This window comes from Arabidopsis lyrata, assembly GCF_000004255.2.
Source record: "Arabidopsis lyrata subsp. lyrata unplaced genomic scaffold ARALYscaffold_4, whole genome shotgun sequence".
Lineage (NCBI taxonomy): Eukaryota > Viridiplantae > Streptophyta > Magnoliopsida > Brassicales > Brassicaceae > Arabidopsis > Arabidopsis lyrata.
Window position 1 is genome coordinate 11,694,861 of NW_003302552.1, and position 22,812 is coordinate 11,717,672.

Sequence of the window (22,812 nt, forward strand, 5' to 3'; positions counted from 1 at the left end):
TATTATCTCATAGCTATGGTACCAACACATGAAATTGTTATAACTACAATCTCACAAAAACTTCCAAGTTTTACGCAGCTGACGAAACGGCATTGCCTGAAAGATTGTTCTACTTGAGGATGAAAGTAGTATACAAGTTTAAGCTAATGTTGTAGTTCAACAAGAAATTTCATCTCAATGACAGCATGACAAAGGTGCAGGTGAAAATAGAAAAATCCAAAAAAATGATTCAAGTTTATCATCATCTTCGAATACCATTTTTAAAGCTTGAACTCTCAAGAATATCAAAACCTGACGCATGTCATCACGAAGTTCATATCGAGGCAGCATTTCTCCAATAATAGCTTGATCCAACCAATGAATCATCTGTTGAAGATGATCACGAAGCTGCACTGGAAGCAAAAAGAGCGTAGGAAACACTTCCAGTATCTGTCAACGTGAAAAATAAAAATAATAGTTAGAGCAAAACAATAACAACGGAGATTCAGGTTAGAACTGTAGGATCTGGCTCGAGTTCAAAAACCATTTATTGAAAAGAAAATAATAGTTAGAGCAAACAAAAACCATTTATTCAGGTTGTCATCTCTTATTCATAAAGAATATACGTATCACATATTGTATATACACGTCTATATATCACCTAAATTTTATAATATACATACATAGCCTTATATTTCTACGTACTACATTAGTACATTACCAATTTGCATAATTTACGTATACACAACAAGATAGATGTTTAAGCAATAATTTTGAATTAAAAAATGTTATCCGGGCAAATAGATATCAAAAGTATGAAAATGCATTGAAATTTTCACGAAGTGTTACCTATCAAAAATTTCAAAATATATATTCGAAAATTCTGAATATCAAAAAATTGTTTTTATTTTGTTCAAATATCATATTTTACATATCTTTTAAATATTAGATATTTTATATAGGTTTTAGTTAACAACTACTTATGAGAAAAAGAATGAGCACAACTGTCTTGTTCCATTTTGTTTATCAACTTTTTTACTATTTACAAGAATTGTTTTCCCAATTTTAGACATGTGCATTCTACACTTTTTCTCTTTATTTCTCATGAAAGAAAGAATGATGGAACAAAAATGTTTCTTTCTAAAATTATAAAAGAATAATGAGAGACAAATTTAAAATTTGTTTTTTATTATTAAATAATTCTATAATATCTTTTATGATTATATTTATATTTCTATACATAATTACTTTTTGCATATTTATTATATATTTCTATAAAGAAAATTTTTTAAAATTTTCAATTTAAATGAATTTTCTAACTTTATTTTAAATTAATTACTTAACTAAAAATAAAATATAATTTCAAGTGAAATTTATATGAGTTTTTTTAATAAAGTATACAAATTTATACTATATATTATATTCACTAAATGGTTTTCTGAATTAAATTTTACTAACTAAATTCGCTAAATGATTTTTTAATTAATATTTATGTTAACTATAATTTTAAAATATTTATCTAATTTTTTATTACTATCTTATTATATAAAGTATGATTTTCGAAGTTAGTAACTTATAGGATTGTGCCACGTGACAACTTTATCGATCTTAGATTTTGGCACCTGTAAAAATAAAGTTCTTTTTAATAATTTTAAAACTATAAAAATAAAATTGTAAGAAATTATAATGTAATTTTTTTTTAAATGTGAAAAAATTATTATAAGGAAACTAAACAATTTTAAAAAACTGTAAATAAGATTATTATAAGAAAACTATATGTATCTTATTAAATAAAAATAGAAATTTAAAAATCATTTACTAATTCTTATTTGAAGCTTTCAATTCTAGAGAATGGTCTCTTATAGGCTATAGCCCCAAATCAAGTTTTTGGGACAAAAATAACACTCAAAAGTTTATTGGACAAAAATAACACCTTTTTTATTTTTAATTAATAAATAATCATGAATAAATACCAAAAAAAATCACAAATTCATCACTAATATTTTCCCACCAAAAAATGCCGTCAAAATTTTGATATGATATACATATTATTTTGATATAACTTTTTTAGCATTTATTCATTAATATGAAGTATGTAGAATCAAAATCCAGTTTATTATAGTTAAATACATAGTTAAATTGTATTGCAAATGGAATGCGTAAGATTTGAATTTTGTTTTAAATAATTAAAAAAAAACTAAATTAAATATATAAAAAGTGTGCTACTAACTATTTTGAATTCAAATATCATCGATAAGATCGAGTGTGTAGAATTAAAATGCAGTTTATTATTATGTAATAAATAGTTCAAGTACATATCAAAATAGAATGTGTAAGGTTGAAATTGGTTTGAAACAAAATTACTAAATTAAATACTATAAAAATATAGATTACTATTTAAAATTCAAATAGTATTGATACAAAATTATATATATTTCTTAGATCCACCTATTTAGGCGGGCTTTATCTAGTTTACTATAATTGTTTGTTCAAATCTCATTTACATATGTTATTGCTACTAGAATTTAAACCGCGGTACACCGCGGGGCTATATTTTTTTAAAAAATAATGTTATTTTTTAAAAGAATAACTGAAAATATATCATATTAGTTTATATTTTAAAATATAGATATCTATCTATGTATTATTTAGTGTATGATTACTATTGTTTAGGTTTCAATTTTTGAAGTATAGATACGAAAACATACATTTTTTTAAGTAACGATATATGGTCAATTTAAAAATTTTGAATATTTTACTCTACGGTATACCGTGGATCGATATTTTTATAGCTAAATTTTTAAAATTTTAAGTTGTATTTGTTTTATTAATATTTTATGTTTTTTTTTGTGTTTAAGGTTCTATAATTGTATTTTGATTTTTAATTTTAAGATTTCATCCGTGATATATCATTCTTTATTAATATCGACCCAAACTCATCATCCCATATAAACCCGTCTATATTATCCCGTTAGCTAAGTTATTAGAGTTATAAAATCCAAGAAAATAAATTATTATTGTTATAAAATCCAATAATTTTAGGATCTCACTTGTGGTATACAGTTCTTTGAATGATTTTAAATTTATACTACTAATATATATTTTAAATTTATCATATAAATTATATGATTTTTCTATGTGAATATTTTGATTATAATAAATTAGTAGTTTTATTGTTATGCAAAATATTAATATAAATAGTTGCTATAAATCGGTTTTATGCATATTTTGTGGAGAAAAATTCACGGAATTCTTTTTTGAAAATTATGGAAAGATTGTGTAGAGATTTTTAGAAATAAATTAGGCAAGATATCGTTTGGTTAATATCTTTTATTTAAATTTTCTAAAACTAAATAATAAATGCCAATGGCATAGACTCGTAAATAAGGTGAAACTTCAGGATTTATTTGCTAAAGATACTCCAAAAATGTATATATAGATTTGTTTGGTTTGTTTAGTATTTAAGATTATATAATTATATCTTTATTTTTAATTCTAGGTTTCACCCGTGGTATACCCCGTTTTGTATTCAGAATTATAAACTAAATAATAAATGCCAATGGCATGGACTCGTAAATAAGGTGGAACTTCAGGATTTATTTGCTAAAGATACTCCAAAAATGTATATATAGATTTGTTTGGTTTGTTTAGTATTTAAGATTATATAATTATATTTTTATTTTTAATTCTAGGTTTCACCAGTGGTATGCCCCGTTTTGTATTCAGAATTATTTTGGTCATTTTTATAGTATGACTCTAAACCATTGTCCAATTTTTTAAGCAATGTGGGACATTGTACACATATTTTTTCTTCATCGATTGAGTAATATATGTTGGTTTTTAAAAAATTTAATCACATTATATGCGAAAAAAATTATTATTTTATTAATTATATGTATTTTATATAAATTTAAAATAAATTACTATAAGATCATATAAAAGTGAAAGAAGAATCATACATTAATGTTTAAATTAGGTAGAAATGTTTTAGGAAAATTTAGAAACAAAATCAATTTGTTACCATATTTGGAAGCCATAGTTTCTAAAATATTTTTTCTAAAATATTTTGTAATCTTAATTAATAGATAAACATTTATGATAATGGCATTCTTTGTAAATACTTAGCAACTCTAGGATTTGTTTGCTAAGTTTACTCCAAAAATGTATATATAGATTACTCAATTTTATTCATTTTCTTTTTCATTTCTATTGTTTTTCTTTTTATGGTTACCAATAGATCTCTCTCACATACGAGTTTTAGATTTGATATGGTAATGCAGTAAACATGGTTTTTGGCTATGATCATATGGACTTAAAACGAATTTAACAGAAAAAGGGCCTTTTCAATTTAAAGGTTATAACTTATAATAATAAAAGTTTATCTTGATTTCAAAGGATACAAAATATTGAAAATGGTAACTAGAAAGTCTAAAGACATACATATATACCTTTTGTTTTCAAGAAACTGTCAACCAAACTCTTATTCTCGAGATTTCTAACCAAACTTTCTTTCTATAGATTCAATCTACTACATAGACTCTAAAACTATAGACTTTAACTAAATTGGATCTCCTAAAGTTTTATATTGTTTGGGACTATAAGGCTAAAGCCTCAAACTTAACCCTTCAAACACAGCCTTGGCGGTAAAGACTCTAATACTCTGCTTCAAGAAAAAGTGAAGAAAAAGCACACATTCCAACTCAAAGTCAAGCTCAATGCTCTATAATGGTTCACATCAGCACCGCAAACGCAAGTCCAAAGATGATCCCAACCACACGACTAGCTTCTATTCCGCTTCTAGTACCAGTTGACATTGATGCTATATCGCTTTCTTGTGCTTTTGCCGAAGCTCCTTGGACCTTTGCAGCCACAGGGAGAGGCGAGCAGCCGGATTCTACGCAAGGGTTTAAAGTAGGATCCGGGTTTTCTGGTTTTGCATGAAAGAAGTCAAATGCAGAAGGTGAAAATGCCACTGGGGTCTCATAAGCCAATCCGTGAGGAGCTCGGTCTTGCGCTAAGGCGAAGTTCGTAAAGATTAGAGAAGAGAAGAAGAAGATGAGGCATGTTTTCGAAGTCATTTCTCTCACTCAGCTTGTGTTTGGTTTCTTGAAATTGTAGAAAGGCTATAAGTTGAGTAAGTGTAGTGTATTTGTTGAGACTATGAAGAAAGGTTGTATTTATAAGGTGATGTGAAATAAAGTGGTTGTTGTTGCTTGGGATTGATAATAATCGAGTGGGTGAAAAAGATAAGACATTTACAGATGGGAACAATATGATTTCTCATGATTTCTTTACCTTTTCCCAACATATTTTACTTTTTCTCTGTTTCCATGGTCCTGGAATCTTTTGGTTCACTGAAAACCCAAATAGTCTTCAGATTTTGCTAAACCAATCTTGGTTTTTGACCCTAAAATCTAGGGGTGGACAAAAAATACCAAACTGAATCGAACCAAATTCATCAATTCGATATTGTAATGTATTTGAGATAGATATGAGTTTTTGTCCCATAAGATAATTTGTGCCTATCACTACCTTTAGTTGTTAGTATCCAGGGTTTTTTTAATTAAGGCATAATTAGGAAGTAGTAGAATCAGAAGTAGGAACCATCATTAAACTTTAGCATCCTATTATTAAATTCAAGTTCTTCTTCCCTTGAAGGATCAGCAACAATATATGTTTTCTTGAATATTCGTATAAACAAAGTTATGTGAGTGAGTGTAATAATAACACACCTGCCTTGGAACAAACACAACATCGATCTCTTATCTATAATGGCAAGAGGGGTCAAGCATGCATCTCTTACCTTCACGCCTTCTACAAGATGCCCGAGATTGAATTAATCTTGTATCTTACGTTTTTTTTTTCTTTATTTCATTTGGTATGTTAATGTTATGTTATAAGAATATTGGTTTTAGTACTGCGATTTTATGAAATAATCACCTAAAGAAGGTATCAAATTCAAGAATATTGGTCTTATATAGTACTGCGTTTTTATGAAATAATCACCTAAAGAAGGTATCAAATTCTTCTTTGTTCCCTCCTGTCAACTTCATTAATCAAACTAAAAATCTGGAAACCAAATCAGCAAAGAGTTTAGAAAAATTCTAGTAAATAATGTTAAAAAAAAAAAAAAAAACTAAGAGAACGTTTATAATAGTAAAAAAAAATCGAAAACGCTAATTTAATCGTTGTTGAACGAACAAAATAACAAGCTTTTGAATTCAAACGATGTAGAACTAGAAAGAATTAAAAATATTTATCCCAAACACCTTCTATATCGACGACATTTGGCAAATATACATTACCAGAAGAAGTAGAATTTTTCATTTAGTAATTTACTAATTTGTAACAAAAATACAATTCGGTTCCCTTTTCATTAGCCTTTCAATTTCATATATATTTTTTTGCTCCTAAAAAAACGTTAACAATTATTTGTTTCTTATAAAAGTTGTTTTTAAATTCATTAATTACAATAGTTTTTATACTATTGATAACCTCTTGTAATCTTGATTAATTGTTTCATGTGTGAAAAGAGAGATTTGACGGTTGGTAAGGATTTTAAATGGTTTCACATGTATTATAACGTGACTCTTTCTTTAGCTTTTACTTCACAGGATTTGCTCTTCCCTCTGTTAAAAGTCATCTGAGATGGAATTTTGAACCGAATCTGATAAAAAGAATGAAACAATACCGTGAATTTGGGTTGGTTTAATCCAGAAATGTTCTGATCAGGCTATAGAGGTGTTTCTTGGTCCAACTTAAAAATATAATGTGAATCTTGTGTAACATTGGCTCGTAATTAAGTCTAATTATTGATTTTGTCGTCGACTCAAAGTCTAGATAACGGATTGGTAAAGAGCAACTGATGCATCCATTGTTTCCAAGTTTCTTTTTCCCTTTACGAGCAGCAAATAAAGCATACTTAGCCACACTAATATTTAACACAGAGACATACTTGCAAATTTGTGAAAACCTCAAGCTACCAAAAGAGAATTGTGTAGTATCATCCATGAACGCCATTATATTATCAACAAACCATAAAAATTGAATTTAATTGCATGACAAAAATGGTAGTACTCGATTTTCCCTTATGTTGCATCCTTCGTAAAAACTTTAATCAATATATTGTTGACTATCACATATAAGTATGAACCGTATCCCTCAAGAACTAGAGAATAAACCCTCCAATTATCCATTAATTGAAACGATGCTTACTTATAAAAATTGTTTTGGACTGAAACGGAATTTGGATCCCACGTGAGAAATGAGAAACTTTAAAATCCGATCTTATATGTCTTTTAACGGAGGGGAGAGGAAATCATGTGAAGTATGAACAGTGAAAGGTAAGGAATCAGTCACATATAATACATATGATATATGTGAATATGTGATGCCCATGGTATTTTTCCATGTATAGATAAATACAAAATTTCATTCGAAACCTCAATACTTTACATGATCTTTTCATGAAATGTAGTTAAGCGGAAAAGATTGTATCGATATTTACTGCTTGGAGATGTACATGACATATGATAGTACCCATATTTTCTAAGTTTGAAATTAATTAGCTTAAATCACATTTGGAAGCTTTATTTATCAAGCTATTTTTTTCTCTTAGGATTGTTTCTTCTTGCAATTTGGTTAATGTTTATCTCGATTGTGCAGTGCATACTGAATTTAGCCATGCTCGAGGTCTAAATTTGTAGCTAGGTCATTCTGATCAAGTTAATTCCATCTAATTTGTTTTCAAACTTTAATTGATCTTCTTAAATCATAGTTATTATTGATATTCGGTTTAATTAGTTTTTTTTTTTTGTGATCGATGTTTGGTGACTAAAATAAAATGTATTTATCAATGCATAGATTGTAAAGAGAGAAAAAATGACCGAGTCTAAAGCTATTTACATATAAAATAAAGAAATTTTCACGTTTGACATGAAAAAAAGATTTGATCTCACCTTTTGGCAAAGTGAGATTCATTTCTCATGTTTTGGCAATTATTCCGTTTTATGACGAAAATGCCCTTGACGAAAAACCAAACGGCACAGTTACGTTACGGTTTAGTTTCTATTAGCGGTTTAGTTACTTTTTGTTTTGAAAAAAAAAAAAAAAAAAAATTCAAGAAAACGAAGAAGAACATTCATCATCTTCGTTCGACATCTCCGAGAGATTCGAGAGAGAAGTAGAAATCAGTTCGGAATTCATTCACCCATCTTCGTTTTCGACATCTCCGTTCGAATTGTCTGCTACTTGATTTGAGGCATTGCATTGAACTCAAAAAACCGGCGAAGAGAAAGTTCCAGTTTTTCCGGCGAAGGCGACCTGAGAAACATCCGGCGAGATACCAACCTTCGAGATGGCTGGGAATAAACCAAACGACGTAGTCTCTAGGAAGAAGCATACGCAGGAAGGCCCCGAGAAGGACAAGGTGGAACTCAGAGTATCCCCGAGGAGGAAACTCCCTCCGAGAAATCCGCCGGAGGAATTGGGTAAGTTCCGATATTATTCCGTTTGTAGTTTCTTTGGGTGTATCGGAATCTTAAAGCTTGTTTGATTAAAGGGATAGAAGTTGCCGGATTTTGCTATATCTGTAGTTTGAAAATTTGAGAAGTTGAATTGGAAATCTCTGTTTCCGCCAAAATTCAGATGTTGAGTATATAATGATGATAATTACTGTGTACGTACACGAATTCATACATCCGTACTTAATTGTATATCACTTGTAATTGCAGGCAGTACAACCGTGGCTCCGACTGAAGATCTTATAGTTGAAGAGTTACCACCTAGACTCTTTTCCCTAGACCGGTACCCTGTCAAGACAAAGATGAACGCGTACTCCAAACCGGAGTACCTTTCTGACATAGCACAAGTTCTTAAGGGAAAAGGGGAGATGAAGTTTCTTCTCGAGTCTCCATTTGGGGACCTTTTTAGGATACCTGCTAACAAGTCTTCCTTCTCAGGTAAACTTGTTCTTGGACTAATATGTCGTCAGTTAGTGACGAGTAAAGTGAATGAGATGTGGATGGTCTTCGGCGGTCATCCAATAAAATTCGGATTAAGAGAATTTAGTCTGGTAACTGGTCTAGAATGTGGGACATATCCCAACAAGAAAGACGTGACGGATGTGCTAAAGGTTAAAGCTGGTAGTCAAAGTGTCTGGAAAACTCTGTTTGAGGAGAAGTTTGGGGAGAAGCCGAATCCAACAGTGCATGATTTGGTGGTCTGGCTGAAGGAGGAGGAAACCATGGATGGGTGGAAGCAGCTGGCCTTATCTCTTATAATCTTGGTAGATGGTGTGATAGGGTGCCATAATAACCCCATAAGGCCTTCTGAGTTCACTGTTGAGATGACGAAGGACGTGCAATTCTTCTGCAAATACCCTTGGGGAAGGGTGTCTTTTACCCGTACTTTGGAGAGGATAGCAAAATTCCAAACCCCTTCAGATGCTCAAAAACTGATAAGGTGTGTAAAGGATGGGTCTTATGCACTACATGGATTCCCATTAGCACTCCAGCTGTTTGCGTTCGAAACAATCCCATCCCTTGCTAAGCTAGTACCTGATGATGAAGCTAACAGGACATTTACTCAGAGGTCTATCCATCATCTTGCCTCATTGCGGGCAATCAGGACATCCAGCATCTTGGAGTGTGAGGCTGCTGAAGAGGTATGTACAATTGTTTATGTACGTACATTATTTAAAAAGTAAGTGTACATTCTCTAAGTGGTCAACAAACTTATTGGTGTAGGTTGAGGTAACCTATCTTGTGAAACCAGAGGACAATATTTGTCCTTCATCCCTGTCATGGGATGATGAAGTTGAGGATCCAAGAGTTGCTTACATTGAGCGACTGTTGTTAGCTGGTCATGAGTGGAAGGAGGAAGAATGGGTTGGAGGTAATGCTGCATTTCCAAAGTGTGGATGTCGGATTCACACACTCAAGTATTTTATTAAGTTGGAAAGATTATTCTTGAGGGACAAAAATGAATATGTAAAAACTTCTAAATTGCTACGAAAATTGCTATATATTATTTCTTTGTTTCTTAGAGGAAGGTCCTTTACATGGCCATTGGCCTCCATACTTATACATCGAAAAATGACATTTAAAATGGCTAATCAAGTACAATTATTCTCTCTTAAATGTGTCCGTTTTGATTCCTTGACTTTAATGCTCAACGTTTGAATTTGAGTTGACTCTGATCTTTATGGGCCTCGCCTTTCGGCCCAAATGTCCTTGGACCGACTTAACCATGACCTCGTCTCCGGACTCGTGTCGAGGTGCAGTCACTTCGAATTCTCCTTTTGGTGGTTACCACTTCGATCGTTCTTTTGACTTCGTGGGTCTGATGGGCTTTATCCTTTATGGGCCGCTACCCTGACTACGTGGCAATCTTTGGTTGGTCCTGGACCTCTGGTGCAGGATCCGACACCAACAATTAGCCCCCCAAGTTCTTCGAAGTGCAATTCCAATTTGGAGGACTTTAAATGCTTAAATGACCAAAGATTGCGCCCGAGAATCTTTCTGATTTCCCGCCGAAAATCTCATCACTCCTTTAATTTCGGCACTAGCCATTTTTAACTGAGTGACATCTGTCACCATTATGACCGTATATTGATTAATTACTATTAAAACGGGAAAAAACCTTCCCACTTCCCACACAACTTCCGAGGCGGTTTCATCATTAGCTTGAGGTAACTTCTTTTCACCATTACTCTCTTCTTTTACTTTTGTGCTTAATCAAAACCTCTCTCTACCTTTCTTCACAAAACCTCTCTTCGCCGGATCTTGAATTTTTCATTTTTCTCCGATGACTTCCGATTCCGAGAGACCTGAATCTCCTTCTTACGATGAGATGCGCTCTAGTAATGATGAATGCACTCGTCCTAACGATATTGTCGGTCCTCATTACAAATCCACCTGCACTCTTCAGTCCCTTGAGCGACTAAAAGGGCTCTGTCAAATTCCTCCTGGAATCATAGCGGAGGCGCAAATAGCCGACCCTACAGAATCCCCGGAGAACCACCGTGTCGGCTACTTTTGTGTTTACGAAATTTACTTCAAGGGCTGCGGATTGACCTTCCCCCTTCCCGAAGCCCTAGTTCGATTCTTGGCGGCTCTCGAGATTGCCTTACCTCAATTAACCCCCAATCTCCTCCGAACCATCCTCGGGATTATAACCGTTGCGGCGGAGGCTGGCTACGTCATTGGAGTCCTCGAGCTGAATGAACTCCTAAGCGTAAGGAGTTCGTCAAAGAAAACTGGGTACTTCTCGGCGTATCCAAATGCCAATAGAAACGTCATCTCACACCTCCCGAACAAGGATGAGAACTGGCACCATCCTTGGTTTCTGATTAAGAAAACTCCTGCTTCGATTGGGAATCTTTCCGATGTACTCCCATCAAAGTGGTCTGCGAAACCTGGTAGAGACTAGGTCGTATATTCCTTTATTGTTCATTATTATTTTTTACTGACCAAACTCGTTGTTTCATTTCGCAGCTCCCATCGCTTCAACTCTCCCGACTGAAGAATTTATCAAGTTCTTCAAAACAATCCTTGAAGGGGAAACCCTTTGGAATTCTTTCACCCTCGATCGGTTTATTGAAGCCAACCGAAAACTCAGGATGAGTCCTCCCAATCTACTTCACCGTCTTCCGCCTCCTCCCTCAACTCAAAGCATGTCAGCTCGGGCCCTTACTGCCCAACGTAAGAAACTCTCCAAGCCGATAGCAGAGGCTTGTGATGAAAACAAGGCGTTCCTTGCGGCCGCCATTGACAAAAAAGATTACAGCAGGACCCTGCTGGTAGATGATAACATCTCCGAGGGAGCCAGATCCGTTGCTGCTTATAGGCTAACGCCTCGTCGCGAACGTCATGACGAGCGTTCTCCTCGGAGAGAGCGGTCTCCTCGTCGTGATTCTCCTCGTCCTCCCCGAGACGATTTCAGCAACGAACCACTTAAGAATTTGGTTCGTAAGAAGAGGGACAAGTCGTCCCGTGATGACTCGTCTCTGCGAAGGGAGAAATCAAGGGCCCGGACTGACCGTTCACCTCGATCATCCCCTCCTACTGAACCAATGGGTCCTCCCCGACCTATTGACATGTCTTCTTCTTCCCAGCCCGTCAGCGAAAAGACTGCTCGGAGTGCATCCCCTAAAAAGGGAGATTTTGAATCTCGAGGTGCTTCCTCGAGGTCAAAGCCTGCTCTTGTCCCTCAAGTCAAATCGCTTTCAGGTTTGGTGACTTACACATACTTAAACGTTTTTTTCTCTACTAAAATTTCAATTTTTACAACTCTTCCTTCTTCGCAGCTATGGAGAAAGAAGGCAGCGTCTTCCGATGCTTCAAGACCCGATCGGGTTCGATCTTGCCAGACTTTAACAAGTGGCGCCCTGCGATCCGTGAACGCTATTTGCTTCACGCGCATCATTCATCTCGGGTTAGTTCCGTTTTGTTTTTTTTTTTACTGCCATTCTTCAAACTGACTCGCCACCCCGGGTTTATAATGCCAGGCTCACAGCGAACTTAACGATATGATCGAACATTACGAAGGGTTGGTCATTGGACGGGAGAAGGAGACTGACATGTGGAAGAAGAAATTCTCAGCTCTTGAGGCTGAACTCAGTTCTTCTGTCGGCTCCAAGCACGATCTGGAGGACAAGGTCGACAATTTAACGTCCGAGCTTGCGCAGATAAAGGGGGAGCTGCAAGACCAGTATGACCGGAATTACAAACTCCAGGATGAACTTTCTGGTGTTCAGGGTAGACTTCATGAATCTGAATCAACCGCCGATACCCTGAACAACCAATTTATCGAGCTTGACGCGAAGTACAAGGCGCTGGCCAAGTTGCGTGATTCCGAGTTAGCAAGGTCGGCATCGAAGGCCAGAAAGGAGGTTAAGGGACGCGGGATGGAGTTGATCCAGGGGGCCATCCGCTTCATGCAAACCGAGAAGGCTAGGTCAGACTTGGAGTCAGACATCAAGGAGCATGAGAGCAACCTGATTCTGTTGGATCAAATCCATGAAGCAGATTTCTCCGAGGAGCAAGAAAGGACCGAACTGTCAACTAATCTTTCTGAAAAACGGAGTCGCTTGGCAGCTCTTCCCACTTCGACCTTCAACCCGCTTGACTTCGAGGAATTCTTTACTGAATCACCTCCTATAAGTGAATCGGGTTTAGACTGGGCAGGTAACGCTTGGCTCCTAGGCTCAAGTGAGACGGAAGACGTTGTCCCACCCATAGCTCCTATGGTACCGGAGGTCACTCCGGAGGATGGTTGCACCGCGGAGGGTGGTCAGGGAGCTTCATCTGATCAAGCGCCAATTAAAGAAGCGAGTGAAACTTTGGCAGCCGAGCCGGAGTCCGAAATGGAGGTCGATCCGTAGTGGCTGTGTCCACTTTAAACTGGGGATTGTCCCACGTAGTTTAAACTTAATTTCGAACTTGTTTTTGGCCTAAGGAGGCTTTATCATTTCTTTTGAACAAGATATTTGCCTGAGGAGGCTTTTAAACCTTTCTAGGTTACGACCCAAGGGGGTTTGGTTAAAATTATATGCGGGTTTGCAAAGTCCGCTTTTAACCTTTTGTGGCCTTGTGGTTATGCTTTCGAGATTTTTAGGCTGATCAGACCTTTCTCTTTAGAATGCGAGAGCTGAGCTCGGCTTAAAGCGAGTTCCCCACTTCGGGTTTAGTCAACTCGATAAATTTATTGGGCTTGGGCCTTAGAAACTTTTGTAGTTAATGCGACGGTTGCTCTTTCCCTTCTTATAAGTAAGGAAAACGGCTCGTCTTTTAATGCAATAACTGCCTTTTCTCGATTTTCCAAAAATGGTTTAAACCACTCGGACACTCTACCATTAATGGATTTATGGTTCCAAGACAAACCCTAAATCATTATAAATAAAGGCTTACCTACCTCCAAGCTTTATTTAACTACGTTTTTTTTTTTAGAGTCTTACTTGAGTAATTTTGCGAGAGTGGAAAGGCGACGGCTTTGAACCGGCCGGCGTTCTCTTCCCTCACGCCGTCTTTCACTTTCCTTCAAAGGAGAAGAAAGAGGCTTGCGATTTTATTGACAAGGTAAATATTTAAAGTTTTCTGATTCAAACACTTTTTGTTTCATCTTATTCACTCATCTTTATGCTAGGTCGCCGACAAGCACCGTCGCTTGTGTGAAGAGAGGCAGCGGCTGGGCCTCAAAAGGCAAACACTCGAGGCTCGCATTGCTCGGGTGGAGAGGAAGATACGGGCCTTGGAAAGTGATCCCTTTCAATGGGAGTGGCGGAACTTCGACTCCGTCGCTGAGATCCCAAAGATGCTTCGGATGTATCTCCGCGCTAAAGGAGTCCCAGGTCCCGTGAACGCCCCCGTCTGCGCCGTTCCATCTGACAGCGAAGAAGAAGACGAAGAGGAGGCCAGCACCTGTCGGAAACGCGTTCGGGATCATCCCGAAGTGGATGCCAAGAACAAGGCGTCCACTTCGAAGACTATACCGGCAATGAAGGAGCCTGTTCCTGAGCCTCTTCCATAAATGTTCTCTAACTTCTTCACTTACTTTAAACTCGTAATGGGCTTCAGCCCCTTTTTTATTTATGGAAACATTTGCAACTTTCCTTTCTTTTCAAATATTCTTGGAGATGCGTCTTTTAATGCAGGATCTATTCGAGGGCATAAATCTCTCCGCGAATCACTCCATTCTTAGGATAGAATCCGTAGCTTGCTAGGGATGTGACGTTCCTATAAATTATAGTCTCAATTTCCCTTTACTCCTCACCATTTTTTTATTTCAGTAGGTATGGAGTTCAATCTTCGCTGTTCAGAATCTATGCCCGACTTCTCCAGAATCGGAATGATAAACGAAAATGTTCCAAATGAGCCAAGCAGGCAGCCTCCTCCACTTCGCGGCTTTTTGAGATCTCAGATCCGATCCCCATGTGCTTTGATTAGGGATCTCCCAATCAGAGACCGAGGAACAGCGACGGCGTTCATAGAGGCACTCGAGCTTCAACATCGGAAGCTTATGTTGGAAAAGAGGAGACTCCAGAAGAGGATTAACCGGATGCAACGCAGGCTTACTACGGTGTCAAGAGATCTTCACATCCTTGAATCTCACCCCGGAGAGTGGATTGAGCTTGGAATCTCTGACTTTGCTCGAATTCCGGACTGCATGATGCCAATCCTCGATCTTGCTGGTCAAGGAGTTAAAGTGTTCTGTTCGTCAACAAGACTTTCATAGTCCGAAGTGTACGATGAGGGACATTCCGTCTTTTGAATAAACGTTCTATTCCCAATTTCTTGTATGTTCGTTTAGCCGAACCTTCTATTTGCTTCACTTGTTCGCACAGTCGAACCTTTTTCCTTTAATAAAGAAATAAAACAAATTTTTATTAATAGCTGAACTCGTTTCCGAGCTGCCTACGTACCCATTTCGGGATCAAGCCACATTGTAGTTCATGTACATAAACAATGCATGTAGCTTTAAACATAAAACTTCTTTAGGTTGATCAAATTCCAAGGTCGCTTGACCGGATTGCCTTCTAAGTCTTTCAACCTATAAACACCGTTCCGAACCACTTCGGTAATAATGTAAGGTCCTTCCCAATTAATACCGAGTTTACCGGCACCTTCTTCTTTTTTGTTGTCAAAGACGCGCCTTAATATATAATCTCCCAAGAAGAAAGGCCTACTTTTAACCTTAGAATTGTAATACCGGGCTGCTGCCTGCTGGTAATTCTGGATCCGAATTAGAGCTTGATCATGCCTTTCATTTATGGTATCTAGTGAATCATTAAGCATTGCTGAATTTTCTTCCTCATTTAACGGTGCTTCTGTTCGGCGAAGTCCGGGCACATTGAGTTCAGCTGGTACTACCGCCTCCATGCCGTAAACCAAAGAGAATGGAGTTTCTCCTGTAGGTCGCCTAGGGGTTGTACGATAGGCCCACAGGACGGGTTGGAGTTCTTCATACCATCCTCCCTTTAGATGACTTAAGCGTTTCTTGAGGTTGCTTAATATTGTCTTGTTCGCGGCTTCAGCTTGACCGTTTCCTTGCGGATATCGTGGAGTAGAATAACTAACTTTGATTCCCCAGTCCGCACAAAAGGCATCAAACTCATGTGAAATGAATTGCGGTCCATTATAAGTAACTATTTCGTATGGAACTCCATGTCGACATATAATGTTTTTCCAAATAAAGGTCTTCACCGCCGAATCCTTGATACCAACATACGCCTCAGCTTCGATCCACTTTGAAAAGTAGTCCGTAAGGACTAAAAGGTACTGTACACCTCGAGTTGATTTGTGCAATGGTCCAATGATGTCCATTGACCACCTCATAAACGGGTATGGGGCAGAAATGGAAGAGAATAATTCCGACGGTTGATGGATCAATGGTGCATGGAGTTGGCAGCGCTTGCATCTTTGGGCGAACTTAACACAATCTGAGATCATAGTGGGCCAATAATACCCCATTCTTTTAACTTTAAAAGCCATAGCTCTTCCTGATGCATGACTCCCACATAATCCTTCATGCACTTCGCTCATGACGATTTCGACTTCGGGCCCAAAAATGCATAATAGGTAAGGGTCACTGACACCTCGTTTATATAACGCATCCTTTGACAAACAAAATTTCGCGCTAACGATTTTCATTTTCCTGGCCTGCCATTTATTCTTTGGGAGCTCACCTGTCATGATGTAGTGCTTTATTGGCTCCCTCCAGTCAGCCCCCCAGTCTTTAGCCGGAATTTGGTCAACCTTGTGAAATACTCGTGGCTCTGGCTCGGGATGCTCGTTTGGTTCAAGAATATCCTCCTCGATTAATGGCTCGGTTTCTAACATCGTTTCTGTAATTACTTCTTCAGCTAAGACAACGGGTTCCTTGTTAGATGTATTCGATCCCTTTGACTTCTTTCGTTTGTTGGGTGGTGGTTCGATATCTGGTTCGCCACGGTCGCGTACCGCTGCTCGAGATCTTGTAACGACGAGGGTTTCTTTGCTGTCTTGAATGCTTCGCTCCGAAATGCATTCCACTGGAATAACTCTTTTTAACTCAGGATCTGATGTTGAAACCAATGCGGCAAGTGCGTCCGCAGTTGTATTCTCTCCCCGAGGTATGCGGATTAATTCGAATTTCGAGAAATTTTTAGATAAATCCTTCACCACTTCGAGGTACGCTTCCATTCTTGAATCTTTGGCTTCATAGTCTCCATTAAATTGGTTAACTACTAATTGCGAATCGCAATAAGCCAATATTTCCTTAGCTCCAACTCCTTGTGCTAATCGAAGTCCGGCAATCAGGGCTTCGTATTCTGCCTCGTTGTTGGAGGCACTGAATAACAACCAGAATGACTGCTCTAGAATTTCTGATGTCGGAGACTCCAACTTGATTCCCACTCCGGATCCTTGTTTTGTTGAAGACCCATCTACGTGTAATTTCCAAGTTTGGTTCTCCGGTTGTTCTATCGTTCCAGGTATTGGTAGTTCGGTCAGGAAATCTGCTAAGACCTGAGCCTTCATACTGATCCGGCTTTTGAACTCTATGTCGTACTCGCTTAATTCCACCGCCCATTTCGCCAATCGTCCGGACTGGCTTGGACTATGAAGTACTGTTCGGAGTGGCTGGTTGGTTAATACCTCAATCGGATGGGATTGAAAGTATGGGCGCAGCTTCCGAGCCGATATCACCACCGCGAGTGCGAGTTTTTCCATCATTGTATATCTGGTTTCCGGATCCGTCATTGACGTGCTCACGTAGTAAATTGGTTTCTGCTCCCCACGGTCTTCCCGAACCAAGACTCCACTAACCGCGAGGTTTGAAACCGACACGTATAAATAAAGTTTTTCATCCACTTCCGGTTTGGACAATATAGGCGGAGTGGTTAAGTATGCCTTAAGCTGCCCAAAAGCTTCTTCACACTTCTCATCCCAAAAGAATCCTTTGTTCCCTTTTAGAATTTGGTAGAAGGGCAACGACTTATCTGTTGATCTTGAGATAAAACGATTCAAAGCCGCAATCCGCCCAGTCAACCGTTGTACTTCTTTGAAGTTTCTTGGAGAGGGCATGTTTAGAAAGGCGTCAATTTGATTTGGATTGGCTTCAATCCCTCTTTCTGTCACGATATAACCGAGAAATTCTCTGGATGGGACTCCAAATGTGCACTTCGCCGGGTTCAGCTTCATTTGATATTTATTGAGAATATCAAAACATTCCTCTTAATGCTTAACGTGATCCTCTTTCCTTAACGACTTAACCAACATATCATCTATGTAGACTTCCATTGTTTTCCCGAGATGATTATGGAACATCTTGTTAACCAACCGTTGATAAGTTGCTCCTGCATTTTTCAAACCAAAAGGCATCACCTTATAACAATAGATACCTCTATATGTGATAAATGACGTCTTTTCTTGATCTTCGGGGTTCATCATTATTTGATTATAACCCAAGAAGGCGTCCATGAATGTTAACAACTCGTTCCCAGCGGTGGACTCTACAAGTCGATCTATATGTGGGAGCGGGAAACTATCTTTGGGGCATGCTTTATTTAGGTCTGTAAAATCGATGCAAACCCTATCTTTCCCATTCTTCTTTTTGACAACGACAGTGTTTGCTATCCATTCCGGGTATTGCACTTCTCTTATGGACCCTATCTTCAAAAGTTTATCTACTTCGTCATTTACTATTTTGGCTCGCTCCACTCCGAGCTTTCTTCTTTTCTGTTTCACCGGCTTGAAGTTCGGATCTACGTTTAGCTCGTGACAAATTATACTTGGATCTATACCAGGCATGTCTGCTGCTGACCATGCAAACGATGTTTTGTTTCTCTTTAAAAGTTCGACCAAAGCTTCCTTTATTTGGCCAGTCAGAGTTGCTCCAATTCGAATTTTCCGGTCCGGCTTGTCTTCTTCCAATACCACTTCGATTACTACATCATCTTTCTTCTGCCCGTTAGGAAATTTTGTTCTTAGTCCCTCTTTTGCGGGCTTCGTTAATTGCTATTGAATCTTCATACGGTGGCTAGCTAGGTAACACGTCCGTGAAGCTTCTTGATCTCCCCGAATTGTTTCCACCCCATTTGATGTTGGAAATTTGATACATTGATGGTATGTAGAGGGGACTGCTTTCATTCGATAAATCCATGGAGTCCCGAGGATGATGTTGTAAGCTGTGGGCTTATCGAAGACAACAAAGTCCACGATCTTCGATACCTTCTTGGCAAGGACCGGTAGCTTGATTGTTCAGAGAGACATAGCTGACTCGCTTGTGAACGCAACTAACGGAGATGGGGGTCCTACTATGTCTCCTCGGCTGATTCCCATTCTTTCTAGAGTACTTAAAAAGATCAAATCGACCGAACTGCCTGTATCTATAAGGATCCTTGATACTTCGAAGTTGGCAACGTCAAGGGTAATGACTAGAGCATCATCATGCGGTCTTTCGAGGTACCGCGTTTCTTCTTCATTACATGATATTGATGCACCTTGAAAATCGACTTCTTCGCTTAAGCTTGCTTTGAGTAGGATATTTCGTCTGTGTTTCTTGATGGAACTTATCGAATCTCCGCAAAATTTGGAACCTCCTAGAATCACATTGATCTTACCCTTCGAACTCCTTGGTTCTTCTTCGTTGGATAACCTTGGTCTTTTGGAATCTTGATCTTTGGAGTTTTCCTTTGCTTCGTGGTATTCCTTCACAAAATCTTTTATATCGAATTTGGAAAGATCTCCAGTGGCCCAAAGTTCTGCGAGGTGCCTTTTAAGAACGCTGCAATCCTTGGTTAAATGTCCGGTTACTTTATGAATATCGCAATATAGACTTTCATCACGGACCCAAGTGTTTGATCTTCCTTTCCCTTGGAATTGCTTTCCGACGGTACTGTTGAAGGGTTGCGACCCAAATTTCCTTGGTCCTTTGCTCTCCCTAGGCTCGAACTTCTTGGTAGGGACGGTGATTGCCGGCTTTTCTTGTTTATTCCTTTTAGCGAAACTTTCTTTTTCGTCCTCTACCTTCATCCAGTTGTTCGCGCGGAAGAGTGCATCCTGAATTGTGTCTGGTTTATGAAGTATTAAGTCTTCTTTAAACCTTGAATCATGTCGCAAGCCTTTTCGTAGGGCAGATAAAGCTGATTGCTGCGAGATTCTTGGGAGCTTTGACAGCACTCCTTTGAATTTGGTGATGAAAACTCGAAGCGACTCATTAGATCCTTGTGATAAGTTCCAAAGATCGGCATCCGAAACGCTTTTATCCATAAGGATGGAGTATTGCTTTAAAAATACGGCTGATAGTTCGTCGAAATTGCTGATCGAACCCGGCTCTAATTGGGTGAACCACATTAGAGCTTGGCCACATAGATTCTCCGAAAAAAGCTTGCAGTAGCCTGCGTCCTCATCAGCTTCATCCAATTCGACTCTTCCAGCAGCGATCAGAAAAGCTGCGAGATAGCTTTTTGGATCCTCCAATCCGCTGTAAAGGTCCAACTTGAGTTTCCGGGAATCTTTGATCCTCAAACTTGCAATTCGCGAGATGAAAGGTGTTCGCCTAGCTTTTTCAATGACTCGATTGATGTCTGGCTCCGAACTTGTAGCTTGATGAAATTTTGATTTCATTTCTTTTAATTCCTGGCTAACCTTCCTCATGGTCTCGAACTGGTCGAGGTTCTCCTGCTCGTACTGAGCTGCAAGTTGTTCTTCATCCCCGAGCTGTGTCTCTTCCTCCAACGTCTGAACTACATTATTAGTAGCACCGGGAGTTGTTTGTCCGCTGGTTTCATTTCGTGCAGCGGAACTTGGCGAGTTGAATATCCCTCTTCGGATTCCCACAAGGTTTCTTGCACTTAAAGAGCGAACACGAGTTTGTATAGTATTGACCTTTTGACTAAGAGATACCTGGGATGTTTGCAACGTATCGACGGCCTTTTCCACATCGGAGAACTTTTGTAATATGTCCGACATGGTTTGCTGCATAGCTTTGAGGGTTTCGGCCAATGATGTCTCAACGGTGTCTCCTCTGGACATTGTTGCTTATCTCGGAAATGTAGTAAAGAAAATCTGACCACTCAAGAATCCTATCTCCCCGGAAACGGCGCCAAAATGTGGATGTCGGATTCACACACTCAAGTATTTTATTAAGTTGGAAAGATTATTCTTGAGGGACAAAAATGAATATGTAAAAACTTCTAAATTGCTACAAAAATTGCTATATATTATTTCTTTGTTTCTTAGAGGAAGGTCCTTTACATGGCCATTGGCCTCCATACTTATACATCGAAAAATGACATTTAAAATGGCTAATTAAGTACAATTATTCTCTCTTAAATGTGTCCGTTTTGATTCCTTGACTTTAATGCTCAACGTTTGAATTTGAGTTGACTCTGATCTTTATGGGCCTCGCCTTTCGGCCCAAATGTCCTTGGACCGACTTAACTATGACCTCGTCTCCGGACTCGTGTCGAGGTGCAGTCACTTCGAATTCTCCTTTTGGTGGTTACCATTTCGATCGTTCTTTTGACTTCGTGGGTCTGATGGGCTTTATCCTTTATGGGCCGCTACCCTGACTACGTGGCAATCTTTGGTTGGTCCTGGACCTCTGGTGCGGGATCCGACACCAACACAAAGCAGGAGCGCCCACCACAACTTGGAGAGATACGTGAGTGTAAATGTTGTTTTTATACTTTCTGATTATTGTCCCTTGAAGACCAATCAATGATTAAACTGGTCTATCGTAGGTGTGAAGAAGAGGAAAAGAAATGTACCAGCCCCGAATGCACCTTCTTTGAAAAAACAAAAATCTGTTGTGGAAGAAGAAAATGAGGACACTGCTGAGGATTGTTCTGAAGATCCCCAGTTTGAGAAGTTTGTAGTTCAACTTAGGAGGTGTTTCAAGAGGCAGGAAGCACAAAATAAACAAATGCAAGAAGACTTGAAGAAATTTGTCCGTAAGGAGATTCGTGCTGCCTTAGATCCAAAGGTCAAAAAGACAGAACCAACCAAAACTTCCCATGCTTCACAGGGCCCAAATAAATCGGTGGTTAAGGCACCGATGAGTGTGACGAAGGCATCTAAAAAGATGTCTACAAAGAAAGTCTTCAAGTCTGGAACAAGAAAGTCTTCAAGGCTGAAGAATATAATGACGTTAGTTGCGGAGATTACTCAGCTTTCTGATGGTAACTCTTCCTCTGAGGAAGATGACCAGGTATGGCATGTACGTACATTTATATATAGTATTTTAAATGTACGTACATGAAGATTAATAACTGTAACTTGTCTGCTATGGTACAGGATGAAGCCAACAATGAAGGTGGTTTTTCTGTAAATGATGGAGGAGATTTTTCGAACAGAGACGAAGGTATGGTTGACACTGGAGTAGCTAACATTTCAGTTGGTGGACCTACACCTTCCCATCAGGTATGTCGTGTACAAATTTTTTTTCAATTATTTCCAGTTGTGTACGTACACATAGGCTTCAGAAGTGTATGGTATACTATGTTTCAGGATGAAGGAGCACGTGATGGTGGTGAGTCTGTCCTTGTTGGTACACAGTCAGGGACCGAGGAAAAAGGTAGTGCTGACACAGAGATGGAAGAAATTCCATCTCCTGTACCTTCAACCTCTGTACAGGTATGTCTTGTGCTAATAGTCACATACTGTTTTCTATAAGTGTACGCGTATCAATTATTTTCAGTTCTCCACGTACATATAGCTTAAGAAGTGTATGGTATACTATGTTTTAGGATAAAGAACCAATTGATGGTGGTGAGCCTGTCGTAGTTGGTACACAGCGAGGGACAGATGAAAAACCAACTGTTGACACAGAGATGGTAGAAAATCCATCAGG

General features: G+C 38.2%; 1 protein-coding gene across 1 annotated transcript; it reads right to left on the minus strand.

The window, feature by feature from the left end:
- Positions 1 to 4,332: 4,332 nt before the first annotated feature.
- LOC9316995 lies at positions 4,333 to 5,145 on the minus strand. Its single transcript, XM_002880882.2, has one exon. It carries the CDS (start codon positions 5,055 to 5,057, stop codon positions 4,710 to 4,712), a length of 348 nt encoding a protein of 115 aa, XP_002880928.1. The 5' UTR covers positions 5,058 to 5,145; the 3' UTR covers positions 4,333 to 4,709.
- Between the last annotated feature and the right edge of the window lie 17,667 nt (positions 5,146 to 22,812).